Genomic DNA, 18,390 nt, shown 5'->3' with positions numbered 1-18,390 from the left:
CTTTTGAAAAAAATGTTTAGGAAAATATATACTGAAAACATAAATTTCCTCAAGAATCACTTAGCAGTTATAATTTAGTGCTCTTCTAACTTTTGATAACTTTCTATTGCAGATATGCTATTTGAATTTATACTTTAATATTTAAATATGTGATAGTGGTAAGAGCTTTGCCTTTTGTGTTTTCTAATATGACCATATGAAACAAATTTTTAGTTTCCCATTAATTATGGGTTGGGGCTGACTTTTTTCTGAATGTTATATATAACAGAAAGGAAAATCTCATTCTCTAGTGTCAGATATGAGTTGTTTCTGATTTAGTCTTCTAACAGGCTCTAATTATACTTTGTTGAAATTGTAGAATCTATGATAGAATTTCTGGTAATTCAAAGTACTTTGGATTATTGGCCTGGTATTCTATATAGCTAGTTTCTATTCAATCTGGCAACCTGATGTCATTCTTGATATAGGAATATCTGTTAAATGTAAGATTTAGTAAAGCTATTATCATTTAAGTGTTTGGCAGTTTAATGAAAGTCATCATGCTTTTGAATATAGATAATTATGTTGTAGGTTTCAAGTTTTAGAATATCTTCATCTCCACCCACTTCAAGTCCCTTTTGCACCTCCAACCCCAATTCTCATCCAGTTCTACACAGGACTTTGTGTACGTTAGGAACTCATTAGTATTTGTTAAATTGAAATTACAAAGCTCAATGCAATTGAAAAAGGCAAAAGCTCTGAAAAATAAATGTTTTTTGAGAACACATCTGGCAGACAAAACCTGGCAGGAATTGAATTCATTTGATAGCACAGTCTGACCAGAATTGTCATTTGGCTTTTTGTAGTATTTATTTATCCCATTAAGTTGAACATTCATATGTTGAAGGGATATAAATGTGTTTTATTTTGGGATACTGCCCTAGACCCCACTGGGGATGTTATATAATATATACTATACATACCATAATATATTTCTAATATCTGAAATGCTAAATTCCAAAGCACAAGTGAGCATGTGACAGTTTATTGACATCATAAATTTATTATAGAGATGATAGATGATTGAGAAGCATAAGAAGGTAGTTAATATTTCTGACATAAAACTAAACTCAGAATCATAATCACCTTGATAATTATTATAAAAACTTTTCAGTTTTGAGAATATTGTTGCAAATTTTCCATGCATTTTGACTAAGTCAGAACCTTTAAGGGAAAAAGGTTGTATCAGTCATAATATGTGTATCGCACTGTTTGTGAGTTTAAGAACCGTGGTGAAAGCATGGTCCTTGACCTCGTGGAGCTTACATATCCAACCCTATGAAAGTCTTGGTCTTTCAAGATTTTCTTTTTAGTCTTTAAATATTTGATATGTGAGAAGTGACAGTTTTAAAATGCTTATTATTTCTTTCTTTTACTATAGAAAATTAGGGTTGGAGTATTTCTACTTTTTGTGAATTTGAGATTTTCTTTACAGCCTAATAAACCACCCACTTTTAAAGTTCTTCCTGGGGCATTTGAAAAATAACCATGTATTTCTTCTTTGTATTGGGAATTAGGTTCTCTATGTAAATTAAAGCAGTTTATTATTTATATGTATTATTCTCATCTATATTCTTATTTGGTTGTGGTTTTCTTGGTCTGTGCTGTTCTGCGGGAGGAGTTTTAATCTTCCAGAATGATTGTAGTTTTTGTCAGGTTTTTCTTTTATTTCTAACAGCTTTTGTTTTTATACTCGGATGCCATGTTGATTGATGATGCAATGCTAATAACCACTTTACTTACCCTCATTGTACATAATTCTCTTTATTAATTTAAAAAAATAGCTCTTTTCTCCTTAGGCATTTTGCAGTGAATTCTAGTTTGCTTTATTATTACCATTGCTGTATTTATTTTGTTCATATTTTCCTGATAAATCCTTGACTTTATTTTAAATGTTTTTCTGTCATGTTTTAGTTGTAAAAATAAAGATAATATATAAAGTTCTTAGTATAATGCTTGACAAAAGTAAATAATCAGAAAACAGTAGTTTTTACTGCTGTTTATTAAGCTTTTATGTGTATATTAGCACTGTTTCTGATTTATTTTTCCTATTCCATTGACTTTTCTCTATATTGCTAGTGTTTTGGGGGTAGTTTTTAATATATTTAATATAGGTGGTACAAGTCCTCCATCATCCCTGATAACTTCATCCTTTCAAAGTGCTGTTTTTAAAAAAGAGGTTATTGTCTATTTATTATTTCTAGTGAATTTTAGAATAATTGTTGAGAAGAAAAGTTTTTGTGTGTGTGTGATTTTGGTTAGAATTTCACTGTATCCCTACATTAACTTGGATAAATTGACATATTTACAGTATTTAGGTATTCAGTCCCTTGACTCTCAATTTATGGAAATTTCTTTTGTATCCCATTAGAATTGTTAGTTTTTTGTTATAGGTCTGATAGCTCTTATTAAAGTTATTCCTAAGTATATTGTATTTTCAATATTTGTTTTAAAAGAAATCTCTCCATTTTTAGGTGCTTCAGCCAGGTATACGTGAAAACTATTAATTTTTATATACTGTACTTAAACACTTCACACAATATCTTATTAATTCTAATTATTTTTGAATTGATTATTTTGGGGTTTCTAGCTTACTGAACCATGCCCGATGATTTTTATCAGTATATCTAGTATGAGGACATAATTCTTATCTTGCATGTGTGTGTGTATTAGTAGTGATGATTGTGTTCCGTACTATTTTTTTTTAATTAGTTAATTTATTTATTTTTAGTTGCATTGAGTCTTTGTTGCTGCACGGGCTTTCTCTAGTTGTGGTGAACAGGGGCTACTCTTCGTTGTGGTATGTGGGCTTCTCACTGCGGTGGCTTCTCCTGTAGCGGAGCACGGGCTCTAGGCGTGCGGGCTTTAGTAGTTGTGACACACAGGCTCAGTAGTTGTGGCACGTGGGCTCAGTAGTTGTGGCTTACGGGCTCTAGAGTGCAGGCTCAGTAGTTGTGGTGCACGGGCTTAGTTGCTCCGTGGAATGTGGGATCTTCCTGGACCAGGGCTCGAACCCGTGTCCCCTGCATTGGCAGGCAGATTCTTAACCACTGCGCCACCAGGGAAGCCCCAAGTCTGTACTATTTTTATATCTGATGTTCATGGAATTGTCTCTATGATATCACCCTAAATATGTTGACTATTAGCCTAACTAGATATTTTTTTTATCAAGTTAAGAATCTATTCCTGTCTCATTTTAATGTGTAACTATACAAAAAATGGCTCTGAGAACTTATTTTCTATATTTTGAATTTACTTGAAATATTTATTTTTTTTTATAGGATGTTCAGCTAAAAGTAAAAACCTACTTGCTTGGAACTGATTTGTCAATATTCAAATATGATGACTTCATCTTTGTTTTGGATATAATCAGCAGGTAGTGTTTGAGATCTTATTCTTTAGTTTGATTCATTGAACCATGATAATCAATGAAATCATGAATCACTGAGTTGTAATGTATAACTTAATGGAAGTAAAGATAATTGAACATTCATAGTCTAATTTCTGCTAGGTTTATGTGTGAGTGTGTTTAAATATTTTTGCCCTTTGGATGTTTGTAAACTGTAATGAATGTGATCTTTAGAATTTCTTCAAACATCCAAATTTTTATGATTTGTTATCTTTGAATAAAGATGACCTGTACTTTTTTCCCTATAATAAACATGTTGCTGAAATTTACGTAAATCTTTCTGTCCAACTAGGTTGATGCAAGTTGGAGAAGAATTCTGTGGTAGCAAGTCTGAAGTTTTGCAAGAGTCTATTAGAAAACAAAGTGTCAATTATTTTAAGAACTACCATAGGTAAGAACTCTAATAAAATATGAATAGACTTATTTAGGTAGTGAGAATACCTTTGTCTAATGCTTAACCTTATAGTGTTAATTGGTTTAAAATAATTACTTTTGAATTTGAAAGACTATCTTTGTAGCTTTTTTTAGGATGGTTAAGGATTTTTTTTTACCAAAAATATCGAAGTATTCTGATTATTTTTTGTAAATTTCAATATGTGTTTTGTCTTGAGGGGCTTAAAATATTGAACTGACTTCTGTATGGGTGGAAGATGATTATTACATTAAGGATCCCCAGAAGAATTTGGCCACTATTCTCTACCTGCATATATGGTGTGAGCTAGTAAGGAAGTTAAATCAGTAGCGGCAGCACTCAGTGAGTGGGGGATGCTTGAAACTGTGTGCCTTTTAGGAGTAAAAAGGCTTTCAGAGAACAGGGCATGATATTCAGAATGTAGCTACAAAGCCAAGATTTTGTACTATTGCTTTGCAAAACAATCACTACTAACTTTAAAAAGGGTGCCTAGGAATGGTTTTGGGAGTGGAAGAAGGTGGGAAAGAATGTTTATACAGCAATGTGTTTGTATGCTTAAAGCAGCGTTAAATTGAGAGAATATTTATTAGACCTTTCTTCATATAAGCTGGACCCTATGCTGTACACGTTATATACATTTTATCATTTGAATTGAGTTACAGCTCACTTTTTATACTGCATTTTTAATTTTTAAAATTAAGTTTTGATTTTGTTGTTATTTGGTGCTGGGGAGAGTTGGGATTTGAAATTCTCCTTTCTTTCCTTGTTGGGAATCAACCCCTGGTCACAGGGATATGTGCTATGTCAGAAGAGAGGTTACTGGACGTGAAACCATTGACTAATTTATTATTGAATATATTTAAGTACACATTTTCTGTCTTAATTGTAAACTATTAAATATTTGTTTTGAAAGTATATTTAAGTTGATCCTGTACCAAAGCAGAGCCCTTGAGTTTCACAATTGAATGAAGAGAATGTTGAAAAATTAAAAAAAATTTTTTAATTGATTATACCTCAGGAAAACAGTGGTAAGGGAACAACATGAAACCCTAACACTACCTTAATTTATAACTTCCTTTTCTGTTAAAACTTAAGCCCTGTTAAAACAGAAGGCTTGGCCTGTACACATTGCTGTCCAAAATGAGAGGGGCCTTATACTCACAGATGGGAAAGGATAAAGAACTAGGAAGGAGCCAGAAGCTTCACTTACCCTGTCAGAATGCAGGCATTGCTAGATGTCCATTTCTCAAAGATTGCTTTATATCCAACCAGACAACTGGGGTGTCTTTTGATGTTCATTGTGACTGCAAGATGTGTATAATGCAAAAACATGGATTTATTTAATGGTTTTCATTCTGCATTCCATTTTACTTACTGTCAAAAGGTGTCTGTCATCTGTGGCCACCAGGCAAGGGCATTTCTAGACTCTGACTATGATGGATATTCCTTACAAAAGTTCACCTTGATGAAATTAGAAAATATAGAAATGAATTATTGTTTCCAAAACACTCAATATTTTAATGGACTTTTCTTGTTAGAAACATTTGTGAAACTTGTTTCCCGTTGAGGAGGCTGTATTGTATTCTTAGAAGGAGAGCAGGACTGGGAAATGGTAAACTCGGGATCTGACTACATTTTTGCCACCTGCCATCTCTCTGTCATTGGACAAATCATTTAACCCCTCTGAGATATGGTTCTATCTATCAATCGTAAAATGAGGTGGCTGGACTAAAAGATCTCCCGAAGTATTACCTGCAGATCTTTCCCTTTTTTCTTGCAGCATTGTGTATTATAAAAATTGGAATAGGTTAAAAAAAAGTAAAGATGTAATCTTTCTTTGTAGTATTCTTCTCTTTTCCCAATGTTTAAACCAGTCTTGCTCATATACTGCCTGTAGTCATTCTCTCTCCAACAGCTGCCATTTGGGAAATTATAATGAAATCACTTGGTAAAGTTGGTGCCAACCATCAGTGTGTTCTGAAGTACATCTGTTTCTTTATAAAGCAAGACAAACTTGACAGGCAGTTTAGAAATGATGCCAGTGTATATATATTGAGTTGACGAAAGTCATTACATTAGCCAGTGATGAATCTAAATCTACTAAATTCCGATTTAATATCTCCTTCACCAAATCATATTACATAAATACCGAAAAATACCATGAAACATGGTGAAATATAGATCATCTGTTTCAATTTTGTTAAAGTGTTTAAATATGCTTACAATTTGTTTCATGGTCCTCTACTGCCAAGTAGAGCTCTTGAGAATAAAGAAATTCTTGAACCGAATTACTCTTATTTTACAGTCCATTTAGGTTGTTGGTTTAAAGATGTAAGCATAATAAAAAGGTGAAAATAGAAGCATTTTCCTCTTTGGCAGAACATCTGTTTATAAAATGTACCTACGTTGCTTGTGGAAGTTGTATTAAAGCTTGCGTGCCATTATCTTTTTCTAGGGCAAAGCTGGATGAGAGTGTGAGGGAGCACAGTCTCTGTCATCTGTCAGTGTAAATTCTCATCTTTCAAAGATATATTTTATTCTCCCAGGTTTCTTTATGTTCAGGTTCTAAGTTTTTATATACCCAATGCTCTCATTCTTCTGCCAGATGTTGCAGAATTCCCCAAAGCACAAATAATCTAATTTGAACAGTAATGACGTAGAAATTATGTAGCAGTGTGCTATTGCCAAAACATTCTATTTAACAAGCACCTTTTATTTTTAATTACTTTAGTATTTAGAGCTTATAAATGTTTTCAGTGATCCTAAAGGTGCACTGACTGATGTCAGAAGAGGGGAAAGGTCACCTGTCCTTTTAGGGAGAAAGGTGTCTCCTTGCCTTTTAAGGTTTAAGTTTATTAAGGTTTGGTTTATTCCTTAAGTGTCTTTAAAATGTGTGTTTCTAGGGTCAGTTTTATTATCCATATACTTATCTTTGTTTTCTGTCTGCATCAAATGATTTAATCATCTCTTCTGTTTTTGAATACTGGGCCTGACATTATCTAGAACTGACCTGCCGGCATGTGTTGCACCCCTACCCCTAATCCCCCACCCATATATCCTCTGCCAAATAAGTTGTTTTGGTTAAGGCTTCAGGGAGAGTAGTAAATAAGTTACCAATAATTTTAGTTGTTTTATGGGAGATCTCATAAAGAGGTTTTTTTTTTTTTAAAGGAAAACCTAACCTATAATAGCTTCAATTTACAAGTGTCCACGGATATGTTTTCCTAGTATTGCTTTGTAACAAACTGTCTTGAAACTTACAGGCTTAAAACAACCATCATCTTCTCATTATTACATGTATTCTGTGAGTCAGGAATAATTCACGCAGGGATCAACTGATTCTTCTCCTTCTCATAGCACTGACTGAGGTGACTAAGCAGTACTCAGCTGGTGGAAAGCTTGCGTAGCAGGTTCAAGACGGCTTCACTTGCACCGTGGTGGAGATGGCTGGAAGGGTGTACAGCTGGGTTGGTTAGTCAACATGTCTTCATGTGGCCGCTCCAGTGTGATGATCTCAGGGTGGTTGGACTTCTTACGTGGCAGCTGGCTTCCCATAGGACTAGAGTTCCAAGAGAACCACACAGAGGCTGCATGACCTTTTCTGATATAGGCTCAGGAGTCATGACTACCACATTCCTTTGAATACAGGCTTGTCGTAAGGCTGGTCCAGACTCAAGAGGAGGGAAATTAGACTTTTTCTTTTGATTGGGGAGTGGTAAGGTCGTGTCATAGAAGAGCGTGTGTGTGGGATAGGAGGTATTGTTGCAGCTCTCTTTGATATATTCCTTGGGAAAATAAGGAGAAATGTTTTCAGAAAATAATTTTTTTTGGACTTGGTGTTAATGGTGCCAATAAGTTAAATTTATTTTTAATATGTGAAGTGTTTTACTGAAAATTTATGTAAAAGTACAACTATTTTCCATCTCTAAACTATAGAAGAGGGCTTAAATTTTGGACTTAAAATGAGAACAAAAGGAACAATGTCTTCATGATATGTATCTGTTACGTTACACTACTCCCTCTTCTCTATATATGTACATACACATAAATACACAATAATAATGGGTAGGCAAGTATTAAACTCCTCTTAGTAAATACAGTTGTTACTGATGTCCAATTTTCTTCCTGCTGGTAAAGCGTCTGGGGCAGTGTGGCGTTATCAGTGGCCTTGGGTTCCTACCTCTAATGTGTTACTCACTGGCTTCATGGCCTGTGTGATTTTAACCAAGTTTTTTACTTCTCTGAGCATCAAATTCCTTCTCTTTAAAGTGTATAAAGGCTTATATTAGATACTCTACCTTCTTTAAACCTTGTGCTTTTATCATTCGTTTTTGGAACCTACATTTTATTGCTTCAAGTCTTTTATTAGGTTAAGTAAAAGATCTGTGTTTCACACAGTTCTAATTCACTGACATTTTTCCTTTAACTTGTAGGTCAATATATTTGAGACACGTTGTAGATCGGTTATTATCTCCTTCACTATATTTGCACTTTAAAATCTCTTTAATTTTATTTTGATTGTACGTATTTTTTGTATACCAGAGAAGGTTTTTTGTGTCCTGCTTGTGTGTTGTTTCTAAAGATGCAGGTGGCACCCAGAGTGCTTAAAGTAATAATTGGGACTGCTTTTCATATAACTATGATTATAGTCAGTTCTGTTATTCAACATCTGATTACAGTTTGTACTTTACATACTCATTCATTGCTTTTTCATCATAACTGCCATCTTTTTTGTGATTTAGAGTAAAATAGAAGAAAGGAAATAAAATGCAAATTTTTCAATTTGTGTAAAATGTTCTTGGGGAAAGAGATGCAAAGGAAGTTTTCTTTGGCTCTATTGAATCAATTTGGATAATATGAACCAACATCATTTACAGTAAAAAAAAAAAAAAAAAAAAAGTAAATTTTTGCCTTTGACTATTGTTTCCAACCATGTTGCAGTGAAAAGAACAAGGTTTGGAAATCGGGGCCCCTGTCTCTGCTGTCTACTACTTGTGACCTTGTGACCCTTCACAAGTGGATTAATGTTTCCTTGGGCCATTTGTGGCCTTATCTTAATGGGCCTGCCCTTTATTGCGGACAATTTGGGAGGGTAGTGAGTAGATTATTACAGTTTTTTCTTTTGAAAAACTTTATTAAATCATAATTCACATAAATGTATGCATATCTTATTGTACAACTCTATGAATTTTTTACATATATGTACACCACATAAACTGCCCAGATTAAGATATGGAACTTTTCCAATATCCTAGAACAAGGTACAAGGTGTATCCCTTGTACCTTTTCTCGGTCAGTAGCCTCCTCAGAGGTAACTGCTATTCTTCTGTCACCAATGACTAGTCATGCCTGTTTTGAACATTATGTAAATATTGTAGTTTTATAAATGTTGTTCTGAATTGTATTGCTTTTTATTTTAAATTTCCTGTTGTTTCTTACACACACATACACACACACACACACACGTTGATTTAGTTAGTATATTGACCTTGGATTCCTATGATCTGGTGGTTAAATTAGCATTTTATTAAATCTAATAGTTTGGAAATTCTTTTGAATTGTTTATACAATATGTCATTTGTGAATAATGACGGTTTTATATATGTCTTTCTAATCTTTGTCTTGGTTAGGACTTCTGGTACAGTGTTGAATAGAAGTGCCAACAGGGGATATCCTTTCATTCAGTACTTTATGATATTTGTGTGATATTTGTGGTAGGCTTTTGTAGATACTTTATATCAGATTAAAGAAATTCCTAAGAGACAGCCAACTTTAAGGCAAGAAATATTGGTAAAAGTAAAGGGGGTACTTCATAATGATGATAGATTGTTAGGAAGATATAATAATCCTAAATTTGTATATTCCTACTAAAATAAATTTAAAATATATAAAGCAAAAATATTCAGGCTAAAAGGAGAAATAGACAAATTGATAATCATAGTTGGGAAATTTTATGTGCCACTTTCAGTAATTGGTAATACAAGCAGACAAAAAAATCAGTAAGGATATATGTTTGACCAACATATTAGTAAAATTTGCCTAATTGATATAGATATATTGGTATATGTATGTTTATACATGTGTATATATATTACAACACTTGACAGCTGAAGAATTCATATATTTTTTTAAGAGCAGAAGGAAGGTTTATCAAAATCGATCAACTGCTGGGCTCTAAAGCAAGTCCTTAAAAAACAAAAAGTCAAAAGATTGAAATCATAGAGAGCATATTCTCTGACCACAGTGGAATTAAACTACAAATAAATAACAGAGAGATAACGAGAAAACCTGCCAGGTTTTTGAAATTAACCTATTTTCAGTGTTAAAGAAGAAATCATATTGGGAATTAGAAATTATTTAAAAATGAATGATAATAAAAGTATGATATAAAAATTGTGGGATATAGCTAAAGCAGAAGGGGGAATTTTTAGCTTTAAATGCATTTTTTGGTAAAGAAGAATGTTTGAAAATCAGTGCACTAAACTTCCATTTCAAGAAGTTAAAAAAAAATGACAGCAAATTAAACCTAAAATAGAGGGAAGATAATTACAAGAGCAGAAATCAATGAAAGAGAAAGTAAATGTATAGTAGAAATCTACAATGCTACTTAGCAAGACTGAGCAAGAAAAAGAAACACAAATTATATCAGCAGTTAAAAAGAAGGTATCTACACATCTTAAGACATTAAAAATAAAACAAAATGATATAAACTTTATGCTGATAAAGTTGACAATTTAGATTGAAAAGAACGAATTCCTTGTACATACTTAATAAGCTGATAAAATAAAATATAGAAAATCTGAATAATCCTGTATCTTTAAAGAAATTGAATCTTTGCTACAAAGCATTTCCATAAAGAAATCTCCAGGCCTGCTGCTGTCACTGGTCAATTCAGCTAAACATTTAAGGCAGAAGTAATATCAAGATAAACTCTTTCAGAGAACAGAAAAGGACGGAATGCTTTATAACTTATTTTATGAGGCCATCGTAGCACTGATACCAAAACATAGCAAGTACATTATAAAAAAAAAAATTACAGGCTAGTACCTCATAAGAACATAAGTGTAAAAATCGTGAACAAAAGATTGGCAGATTATATCCAGAGATATCTAAAAACGACAATACATCGTGAAAAGACAGGGTTTATTGCAGGAAAACAAGGTTGGCTAATTTTAAAAATTAATAAATTTAATTTACTAATTAACAGCTACAGGAAAAACACCACATTGATCATTTTAACAGATAAAGAAAAAAAATTTGATGAAAATTCCACCCTAGTTCCTGATTTTAAGAAATCTTGTCTGTAATTTTTACTTTCAATCTAGTTTTGCTTCCGACCTAATTTTAATATCAATCTTATATGTAAAGTATGCCTCTTATAAACAGCATGTAGTCTTTTTTTGTTTTCTTATTTTAAAATCCAATCTGACAATTTTTGTGTTTTGATTGAACTGTTTTTTTCGTTTTCATTTAATGTATTTATTGGCATAGTTGGGTTTAAACCCATCACATTGCTGTTTGGTTTCTGAAAGTGTAGATAACTTTTTTCATTTATTTTTTTCTCTTTCTGCCTTCTTTTGGCTTGATCATCTATGTTTTCAATTTTCATATTTTTTCTCTCAGGTTTAAAATGTATATTCTCATAGTGGTTACCATGAACATTCCAATATGCATTCCTGTTCTGTTCCAGTTGACCTTAAGTTAATATACTTCCATAATAATGGGAGAACCAACTTTGTAACTCACTTACCATCTCTTACCTTTTAATGTTTTTGTCATATATACTTTTACTTTCTGTATTATTTTCTATACTTTTTTTTTTTTTTGCGGTACGCGGGCCTCTCACTGATGTGGCCTGTCCCGCTGCGGAGCACAGGCTCCAGACGTGCAGGCTCAGCAGCCACGGCTTACTAGCCCAGCCGCTCCGCAGCATGCGGGATCCTCCTGGACCAGGGCACGAACCCGTGTCCCCTGCATTGGCAGGCGGACCCTCAATCACAGGGAAGCCCCTATTTTCTATACTTTTTATGGGTAGGAATAACTAAGCTTCAGTCTGTGAGTTGGTATCTTTTATCACCATACTAGTTTTATATTATTCTGTAATAGATTACAATGAGTTTAGCAGCTTAAAACAACACCCAATTATTATCTCACAGTTCTGTGGAAGTCTGGATCAGCTTGTCTAGGTTCTCAGCTTAGGTTTTCAGAGGGCCAAAATCAAGGTGTTGGTTGGGCTTTTATCTGAAGACTTTGAGGAAGAATCTGCATCTAAGCACATTCAGGACATTGGCAGAATTCAGTTCCTTGTGGTTTTAGGACTGAGGTTTCTGTTTTCTTGCTACCTGTCAGCTAAGAAGTGTTCTCAGCTTCTAGAAGCTGCTCTCCAGTCCTTGCCCCTGACCCCTTCCATTTTCAAAGCCAGCAATTCTCTCTGACTTCCCCCTTCTGCTATCAGGAGGAGAAAAAACTCTGCTTAAAAGGACTTATTCAGTTAGATTTGTTCCACCTGGATAATTTCTGATTTGATTAACTCAAGGCAGCTAATTGTAATCTTAATTATATCCGCAAAATCTTTTTTCCATATTTGGTAATGTAATCATGGGGGTGTTCTTCAACACATTTAGTCCTGGGAATTAGGGCAGACAATCTTGAGGGATTTTAGAGTGCATTTTAGAGTCATGCCTACCTCAATAATTGTAATAATAGCTTTATTGAGATGTAAATCACAAACCAAAAATGCCCAAAATTCACTCCTTTAAAGTATATAATTCAGCAACAACTTTCACCACTATCTAATTTCAGAATATTTTTATCACTCCATAAAGAAACCCTGTACCAGTTTTTTGTCACTCTTCTCCGGCAGCACCTGACAATCACTTATTTAGTTTTTGTCTCTATGTATTTGCCTGTGATATTTGCCTGTATACGAACATTTCATATAAATGGAATCATACATTATGGCCTTTAGTGTTTGGCTTTCACTTAGCATAATATTTTTAAGGTTCATCCATTTTGGAGCATGTAACAGAACTTCCTTCTTTTTTATTGGTGAATAATATTCCATTGTATAGATATACCATATTTTGTTTATCCATTCCTCAGTTAATGGACATTTGGGTTGTTTTCACTTTTTAGCCGTGATGAATGATGGTGCTGTGAACGTTCGTGTATAAGTTTTTCGTTTTGTTTTGTTTAAGCTATAAGGATTTATGGTACAACATGAGGAATATAGCCAATATTTTGTAGTAACTGTAAACGGAAACCTTTAAAAATTATAAAAAAAATTTTTAATTAAAAAAATAAAACTTATTTAAAAACAGCACTCTCTTCAACCAAAAATTCTCTTCCCTCGACCAGTCAAAGGAACCACAATCCCACTGAAACTTCAAACAACAACAAATGCAAAAATAATCAGAATAAAAGTATACCTTTTCTGCAGATGAGAGATCCAACACAGTTTTCTTTTTTTTTTTAAAACATCTTTATTGGAGTATAATTGCTTTACTATGGTGTGTTAGTTTCTGCTATACAACAAAGTGAATCAGCTAAATGCATACATATATCCCCATATCCCCTCCCTCTTGCATCTCCCTCCCACCCTCTCTATCCCACCCCTCTTGGTGGTCACAAAGCACAGAGCTGATCTCCCTGTGGTATACAGCTGCTTCCCAGTAGCTATCCATTTTACATTTGTTAGTGTGTTTTGTCAATGCTACTCTCTCACGTCATCCCAGCTTACCCTTCCCCTTCCCCGTGTCCTCAAGTCCATTCTATATGTCTGCATCTTTATTCCTGTCCTGCCCCTAGGTTCATCAGAACGTTTTTTTTCTAGATTCCATATATATGTGTTAGCATACGGTATTTGTTTTTCTCTTTCTGACTTTCTTCACTCTGTATGAGAGACCCTAGGTCCATCCACCTCACTACAAATAACTCAATTTCATTTCTTTTTATGGCTGAGTAATATTCCATTGTATATATATGTGCCACATCTTCTTTACCCATTCATCTGTTGATGGACACTTAGATTGCTTCCATGTCCTGGCTATTGTAAATAGTGCTGCAGTGAACATTGTGGAACCTGACTCTTTTTGAATTATGGTTTTCTCAGGGTATATGCCCAGTAGTGGGATTGCTGGGTCGCATGGTAGTTCTATTTTTAGTTTTTTAAGGAACCTCCATACTGTCCTCCATAGTGGCTGTGTCAATTTACATTGTCACCAACAGTGCAAGAGGGTTCCCTTTTCTCCACACCCTCTCCAGCATTTATTGTTTGTAGATTTTCTGATGATGGCCATTCTGACTGGTGAGAGGTGATACCTCACTGTAGTTTTGATTTGCATTTCTCTAATGATTAGTGATGTTGAGCATCCTTTCATATGTTTGTTGGCCATCTGTATGTCTTCTTTGGAGAAATGTCTGTTTAGGTCTTCTGCCCATTTTTGGATTGGGTTGTTTGTTGTTTTGATATTGAGCTGCATGAGCTGCTTGTATATTTTGGAGGTTAATCCTTTGTCAGTTGCTTCATTTGCAAATATTTTCTCCCATTCTGAGGGCTGTCTTTTCATCTTGTTTATGGTTTCCTTTGCTGTGCAAAAGCTTTGAAGTTTCATTAGGTCCCATTTGTTTATTTTTGTTTTTATTTCCATTACTCTAGGAGGTGGATCAAAAAAGATCTTGCTGTGATTTATGTCAACCAGTGTTCTTCCTATGTTTTCCTCTAAGAGTTTTATAGTGTCCGGTCTTACATTTAGGTTTTGAATCCATTTTGAATTTATTTTTGTGTATGGTGTTAGGGAGTGTTCTAATTTCATTCTTTTATGTGTAGCTGTCCAGTGTTCCCAGCACCACTTATTGAGGAGACTGTCTTTTCTCCACTGTATATCCTTGCCTCCTTTGTCATACATTAGTTGACCATGGGTGCGTTGGTTTATCTCTGGGCTTTCTATCTTGTTCCATTGATCTGCGTTTCTGTTTTTGTGCCAGTACCATGTTGTCTTGATTACTGTAGCTTTGTAGTATAGTCTGAAGTCAGGGAGTCTGATTCCTCCAGCTCTGTTTTGTCCCTCAAGATTGCTTTGGCTCTTCGGGGTCTTTTCTGTCTCCATATAAATTTTAAGATTATTTGTTCTGTAAAAAATGCCATTGGTAATTTGATAGGGATTGCATTGTATCTGTAGACTCCTTTGGATAGTATAGTCATTTTCACAATATTGATTCTTCCAATCCAAGAACATGGTATATCTCTGCATCTGTTAGTATCATCTTTAATTTCTTTCATTAGTGTCTAATAGTTTTCTGCATACAGGTCTTTTGTTTCCCTAGGTAGGTTTTCTCCTAGGTATTTTATTCTTTTTGTTGCAATGGTAAATGGGAGTGTTTCCTTAATTTCTCTTTCAGATTTTTCATGCTTAGTGTATAGGAATGCCAGAGATTTCTGTGCATTAATTTTGTATCCTGCTACTTTACCAAATTCATTGACTAGCTCTAGTAGTTTTCTGGTAGCATCTTTAGGATTCTCTATGTATAGTATCATGTCATCAGGAAACAGTGACAACTTTCCTTTTCTTTTCCGATTTGGATTTCTTTTATTTCTTTTCCGTCTCTGATTGCTGTGGCTAAAACTCCCAAAACTATGTTGAATAATAGTGGTGAGAGTGTGCAACCTTGCCTTGTTCCTGATCTTAGAGAAAATGGTTTCAGTTTTTCACCATTGAGGATGATGTTGGCTGTGGGTTGGTCATATATGGCCTTTATTATGTTGACGTAGGTTCCCTCTATTCCTACGTTCTGGAGAGTTTTTATCATAAATTGGTGTTGAATTTTGTAGAAAGCTTTTTATGCATCTATCAAGAATATCATATGGTTTTTACCCTTCAGTTTGTTAATATGGTGCATCACATTGATTTGCATATATTGAAGAATCCTTGCATTCCTGGGCTAATAAACCCCACTTGATCATGGTGTATGATCTTTTTCTTTTTTACTTTCTTTTTTATTTTTTTAACATTTTTATTGTGGTATAATTGCTTTACAATAGTGTGTTAGTTTCTGCTTTATAACAAAGTGAATCAGTTATACATATACATATGTTCCCATATCTCTTCCCTCTTGCATCTCCCTCCCTCCCACCCTCCCTATCCCACCCCTCCAGGCGGTCACAAAGCACAGAGCTGATCTCCCTGTGCTATGCGGCTGCTTCCCACTAGCTATCTACCTTACGTTTGGTAGTGTATATATGTCCATGCCTCTCTCTTGCTTTGTCACAGCTCACCCTTCCCCCTCCCCATATCCTCAAGTCCATTCTCTAGTAGGTCTGTGTCTTTATTCCTGTCTTACCCCTAGGGTTCTTCACGACATTTTTTTTCCTTAAATTCCATATATATGTGTTAGCATACGGTATTTGTTTTTCTCTTTCTGACCTACTTCACTCTCTATGACAGACTCTAGGTCTATCCACCTCATTACAAATAGCTCAATTTCGTTTCTCTTTATGGCTGAGTAATATTCCATTGTATATATGTGCCACATCTTCTTTATCCATTCATCCGATGATGGGCACTTAGGTTGTTTCCATCTCTGGGCTATTGTAAATAGAGCTGCAATGAACATTTTGGTACATGACTCTTTTTGAATTATGGTTTTCTTTGGGTATATGCCCAGTAGTGGGATTGCTGGGTCATATGGTAGTTCTATTTGTAGTTTTTTAAGGAACCTCCATACTGTTCTCCATAGTGGCTGAACCAATTCACATTCCCACCAGCAGTGCAAGAGTGTTCCCTTTTCTCCACACCGTCTCCAGCATTTATTGTTTCTAGATTTTTTGATGATGGCCATTCTGACTGGTGTGAGATGATATCTCATTGTAGTTTTGATTTGCATTTCTCTAATGATTAATGATGTTGAGCATTCTTTCATGTGTTTGTTGGCAGTCTGTATATCTTCTTTGGAGAAATGTCTGTTTAGGTCTTCTGCCCATCTTTGGATTGGGTTGTTTGTTTTTTTGTTATTGAGCTGCACGATCTGCTTGTAAATTCTGGAGATTAATCCTTTGTCAGTTGCTTCATTTGCAAATATTTTCTCCCATTCTGAGGGTTGTCTTTGGTCTTGTTTATGGTTTCCTTTGCTGTGCAAAAGCTTTGAAGTTTCATTAGGTCCCATTTGTTTATTCTTGTTTTTATTTCCATAACCCTAGGAGGTGGGTCTAAAAGGATCTTGCTGTGATTTATGTCATAGAGTGTTCTGCCTATGTTTTCCTCTAGGAGTTTGATAGTTTCTGGCCTTACATTTAGGTCTTTAATCCATTTTGAGCTTATTTTTGTGTATGGTGTTAGTGAGTGATCTAATCTCATACTTTTACATGTACCTGTCCAGTTTTCCCAGCACCACTTATTGAAGAGGCTGTCCTTTCTCCACTGTACATTCCTGCCTCCTTTATCAAAGATAAGGTGACCATATGTGCGTGGGCTTACCTCTGGGCTTTCTATCCTTTTCCATTAATCTATATTTCTGATTTTATGCCAGTACCATACTGTCTTGATTACTGTAGCTTTGTAGTATAGTCTGAAGTCAGGGAGCCTGATTCCTCCAGCTCCATTTTTCATTCTCAAGATTGCTTTGGCTATGGGGTCTTTTGTGTTTCCATACAAACTGTGAAATTTTTTGTTCTAGTTCTGTGAAAAATGCCATTGGTAGTTTGATAGGGATTGCATTAAATCTGCAGATTGCTTTGGGTAGTAGAGTCATTTTCACAATGTTGATTCTTCTAATCCAAGAACATGGTATATCTCTCCATCTATTAGTATCATCTTTAATTTCTTTCATCAGTGTTTTATAAATTTCTGCATACAGGTCTTTTGTCTCCTTAGGTAGGTTTATTCCTAGATATTTTATTCTTTTTGTTGCATTGGTAAATGGGAGTTTTTTCTTGATTTCACTTTCAGATTTTTCATGCTTAGTGTATAGGAATGCCAGAGATTTCTGTGCATTAATTTTGTATCCTGCTACTTTACCAAATTCATTGATTAGCTCTAGTAGCTTTCTGGTAGCATCTTTAGGATTCTCTATGTATAGTATCATGTCATCTGCAAACAGTGACAGCTTTACTTCTTCTTTTCTGATTTGGATTCCTTTTATTTCCTTTTCTTCTCTGATTGCTGTGGCTAAAACTTCCAAAACTATATTGAATAAGAGCAGTGAGAGTGGGCAACCTTGTTTTGTTCCTGATCTTAATGGAAATGCTTTCAGTTTTTCACCATTGAGGATGATGTTGGCTGTGGGTTTGTCATATATGGCCTTTATTATGTTGAGGAAAGTTCCCTCTACGCCTACTCTCTGCAGGGTTTTTATCATAAATGTGTGTTGAATTTTGTCGAACGCTTTCTCTGCATCTATTGAGATGATCATATGTTTTTTCTCATTCAATTTGTTAATATGGTTTATCACATTGATTGATTTGCATATATTGAAGAATCCTTGCATTCCTGGAATAAACCCCACTTGATCATGGTGTATGATCCTTTTAATGTGC

At 34.6% G+C, this 18,390-nt stretch overlaps 1 protein-coding gene across 3 annotated transcripts in view; it reads left to right on the top strand.

The window, feature by feature from the left end:
- Positions 1-18,390, top strand: part of VPS50 (VPS50 subunit of EARP/GARPII complex) — a 137,009-nt gene that overhangs the window by 66,556 nt on the left and 52,063 nt on the right. For all 3 annotated transcript variants that reach the window (XR_010945518.1, XM_067746400.1, XM_067746399.1), the window contains 2 exons: positions 3,321-3,415; positions 3,741-3,839. Coding sequence is in view for 2 of the 3 variants with exons in the window: in XM_067746400.1 (XP_067602501.1) it covers positions 3,321-3,415; positions 3,741-3,839 (194 nt within the window). In the remaining variant the exon portion in view is untranslated. Of the gene's footprint in view, positions 1-3,320; positions 3,416-3,740; positions 3,840-18,390 lie in introns of those variants that run through there.

Source organism: Pseudorca crassidens, chromosome 8, assembly GCF_039906515.1.
Source record: "Pseudorca crassidens isolate mPseCra1 chromosome 8, mPseCra1.hap1, whole genome shotgun sequence".
Taxonomy (NCBI): Eukaryota; Metazoa; Chordata; class Mammalia; order Artiodactyla; family Delphinidae; genus Pseudorca; species Pseudorca crassidens.
The sequence above is the reverse complement of the archived record's forward strand: the minus strand, read 5'-3'. Positions and strand labels throughout refer to the sequence as shown.